Source organism: Salvia splendens, chromosome 1 (genome assembly GCF_004379255.2).
Source record: "Salvia splendens isolate huo1 chromosome 1, SspV2, whole genome shotgun sequence".
NCBI classification, from domain to species: domain Eukaryota; kingdom Viridiplantae; phylum Streptophyta; class Magnoliopsida; order Lamiales; family Lamiaceae; genus Salvia; species Salvia splendens.
This window is the reverse complement of record NC_056032.1, coordinates 24,850,165-24,853,632: the sequence shown is the minus strand read 5'-3', so window position 1 is coordinate 24,853,632 and position 3,468 is coordinate 24,850,165. Positions and strand designations below refer to the sequence as shown.

Sequence of the window (3,468 nt, the reverse complement as noted above, 5' to 3'; positions counted from 1 at the left end):
CACAGAAGTGACGGACTATGACCGAATGTTCTGTGAGATGGCTCGGTACGCCCCAGACCAAGTGGACACCGATGAAAAGAAGGCCGAAAAGTTCTGTACCGGTCTGAGGAACGAGATACGTATGACGCTGGCTAGTCATGGAGGATTGTCTTACACCGAAGCTCTGAGACGAGCATTAGACATCGAGGTCGCTATGCCCGGAGAGAAAACTACGCCGGCTATGAACCCTACCCCACCCCCGGCTCAGTCCCAAGCACTCAGGGACAAGAGAAAGTGGGAAGGACCACGAGCCCAACCTGAACCTAAGAGGGGAGGGTATGGACCAAGCAAGCCACAGAATGCCGGATACCAAGCTACCCCTGGATCTTTCAAGGGGAACATATCGAGGTCCAGTCCATGTCCCAAATGCAACAGACTGCATGGCGGCATTTGCAAGTCAGGGACTGATACCTGCTTCAACTGCGGGAGGACTGGGCACTTTGCTAAACACTGCCCGAACAGGACTTGAATGACGGGAGCAAAAAAAAAACCTCACCCGTCAGCTCAGCGCCCACAACTATGCGCAATGAATGTCCAACCTGGAGCAAATCCACAGCAGCCACCGAGAAATCAGCAGAGGCCGAAACTCCCAACACAGGCTCAAGCTTATGCAATGAGGCAGAAGCAGCCAGAGGTGAACCAGGGAAATATGGCAGGCATGGGTAAGCTCTTCAACACACCCGTTACGCTTTTGTTTGATACTGGTGCTTTGCATTCTTTTATTCCTACTCATTGCGTGACTACCTTAAGACTCGCTACGAAAGAACCTGAACATAGGATTGAAGTATTTTCCCCAGTAGGAAGACGTATAGAGATATCTCGTACTTGCTCGAACTTGGAAATCACTCTGGGCGAATTTAAGATTTTAGCAAACAACCTGAGTGTTATGATCATGTGGGATGTGCATATTATATTAGGAATGTACAGGCTGGCTGAAAACCATGCCACGATCATGTGCAAGGAAAGGAAAATTTCTTTAGGACCCCCGAAGGTGAAGCTACCCACTATCGCGGAATTTCCATGGGAACGCGAAAATCTGTAATCTCGAAGATGCAAGCCAGTAAGCTGATGAAGAAAGGATGCCCGACATATCTTGTCTACCTGAACATGGAGGAGAAAGAAGAAGGAAAATTGGAAGAGGTCGAAATCGTTCGTGATTTTCCAGATGTGTTTCCTGACACACTACCTGGTCTACTGCCAGACCGACAAGTAGAATTCACTATAGATCTAGAACCAGGATCTGCCCCTGTATCGAATGCACCATATCGAATGGCCCCAAAGGAACCAGATAAACTAAAGGTACAGCTGCAAGAGCTCCTGGACCTGGGATTCATCGACCCAGCATCTCGTTGTGGGGAGCACCTGTACTGTTTGTTAAAAAGAAAGACGGGACCATGAGAATGCGTGTAGATTATCGAGAGCTTAACAAGCTAAACCTCAAGAACAAATATCCGTTGCCCAGAATTGACTACCTGTTTGACCAACTCAAGGGAGCCAACGTATTTTCCAAGATGGATCTGAAATCGGAATATCACCAGTTGAAGATCAAACCAGAAGACATGCCCAAGATGGCGTTCCGGAGCAGATACGGTCACTACGAGTTTACAGTGGTGCCGTTTGGACTAACGAATGCACCAGCAGTGTTCATGGACCTGATGAACTTCATTTTTCACCCCTACCTCGACAAGTTTGTCCTAGTCTTTATCGACGATGTGCTGATATACTCCAAGGATAGAAAGGAACACGAGGAGCATCTGAGGATTTCCCTAGAGACGCTACGGGTAGAGAAACTGAACACCAAATTCAGCAAGTGCGAATTTTGGCTCAGGGAGGTGAACTTTCTCGGACATATTGTGACAGCATAAGGAATCCAAGTGGATCCTGCTAAAGTAGAAGCAGTGCGGAACTGGAAGGTGCCGACAACGCCCAACGAAATTCGGAGTTTCCTAGGACTAGCTGGCTACTATAGGAGATTCACTGAAGGATTCTCGAAGATTGTACGACCAATGACTCAGCAACCCAAGAAGGGAACCAAGGTTTCCTGGTCTCCCGAGTACGAAGCCAGCTTCCAACTGTTAAAGGAGAAGTTGACCAGCGCACCAGTTTTAGCAGTCCCCGAGCCAGGAACGAACTATGTAGTCTATACGGATGCTTCCAAGAGCGGGCTTGGATATGTGTTGATGCAGAATGGGAAGGTGATCGCTTATGCGTCACGACAACTCAGATCACACGAGCTCAACTATCCTACAACCGATCTAGAATTAGCGGCAGTGGTCCACGCGTTGAAAAATTGGAGACATCACCTATATGGAGTCAGGTGTGAAATTTTCACGAACCACAAGAACCTCAAATATTTCTTCGAGCAGAAGGACCTGAATATGCGATGGAGGAGATGACTCGAATTAGTAAAAGATTATAATTGCGGCATAAAATATCACCCAAGCAAGGCCAACGTTGTGGCAGACGCGTTGAGCCGCAAGACCCAGCAGCAATTGACAGTCCTTTTCACCCAAGAGGAGAAATTGCTACTAGAATTCGACAGGATGAGTTTACAAATAGTACAAGCACCCGATACAGTAGAAGGCATAATTTCTACTTTAGTAGTTGTTCCCGATTTGAGAGGCAGAATCGTCGATGCCCAGAGGCGAGACGAGACTCTAGACAAGTTGCGTCTGAAGGTGCGAACATGCGAGCAAGAGAATTTCCAAGAAGAATCAGCCAATGCCCTCACGTTCAAATGGAGACTGTGTGTGCCAAATCTGGGAAAAGAATGAGCGAAGCGCACTATACTCCATACACCGCACACCCGGGAGTACAAAGATGTATCGGGACTTGAAGGAGAAGTTCTGGTGGGACGGAATGAAGCGAGACGTAGCATATTCCATGGAGAGATGTCTTGCACGTCAGCAAGTGAAGGTACTGCACCAACGACCTTATGAGAAGCTGCAACCGTTGGAAACTCCTGAGTGGAAGTGGGAACACATAGCCATGGATTTTGTCGCAGGATTACCGAAATCTTAAAGAGGAAATACTGCAATATGGGTGATAATCTATCACCGTACCAAAAGCGCTCACTTTGTACCACTACCGATTACGTACGGATCGGAGAAGCTAGCTCAGTTGTACGTTAGAGAAATCATCCGCCTACATGGCATACCAGCAACGATCACGTCAGACAGAGATGCGAAATTCACGTCCAGATTTTGGAAGAGCTTGCATAAGGAATTTGGGAACTCAGCTGAATTTCAGCACTGCTTTTCATCCACAGACTGGTGGTTAGTCCGAGAGGACAATTCAAACGCTCGAAGATATGCTGAGGGCAGTAGTACTCGACACAGGAACCAATTGGGAACAAGTACTGCCACTGATAGAGTTTGCTTACAACAACAACTACCAGGCAATGATTGATATGGCTCAGTACGAAGCCTG

At 47.5% G+C, this 3,468-nt stretch overlaps 1 protein-coding gene across 1 annotated transcript; it reads left to right on the top strand.

The window, feature by feature from the left end:
• Positions 1–565: 565 nt before the first annotated feature.
• LOC121757668 lies at positions 566–1,081 on the top strand. Its single transcript, XM_042153194.1, has one exon. The coding sequence runs from the start codon at positions 566–568 to the stop codon at positions 1,079–1,081; it is 516 nt and encodes a 171-aa protein (XP_042009128.1).
• Positions 1,082–3,468: the final 2,387 nt, after the last annotated feature.

What these genes read in the sequence shown, in the direction of transcription:
- LOC121757668 (XM_042153194.1), top strand. Translation starts at nt 566, where the DNA reads ATGAATGTCCAACCTGGAGCAAATCCACAGCAGCCACCGAGAAATCAG.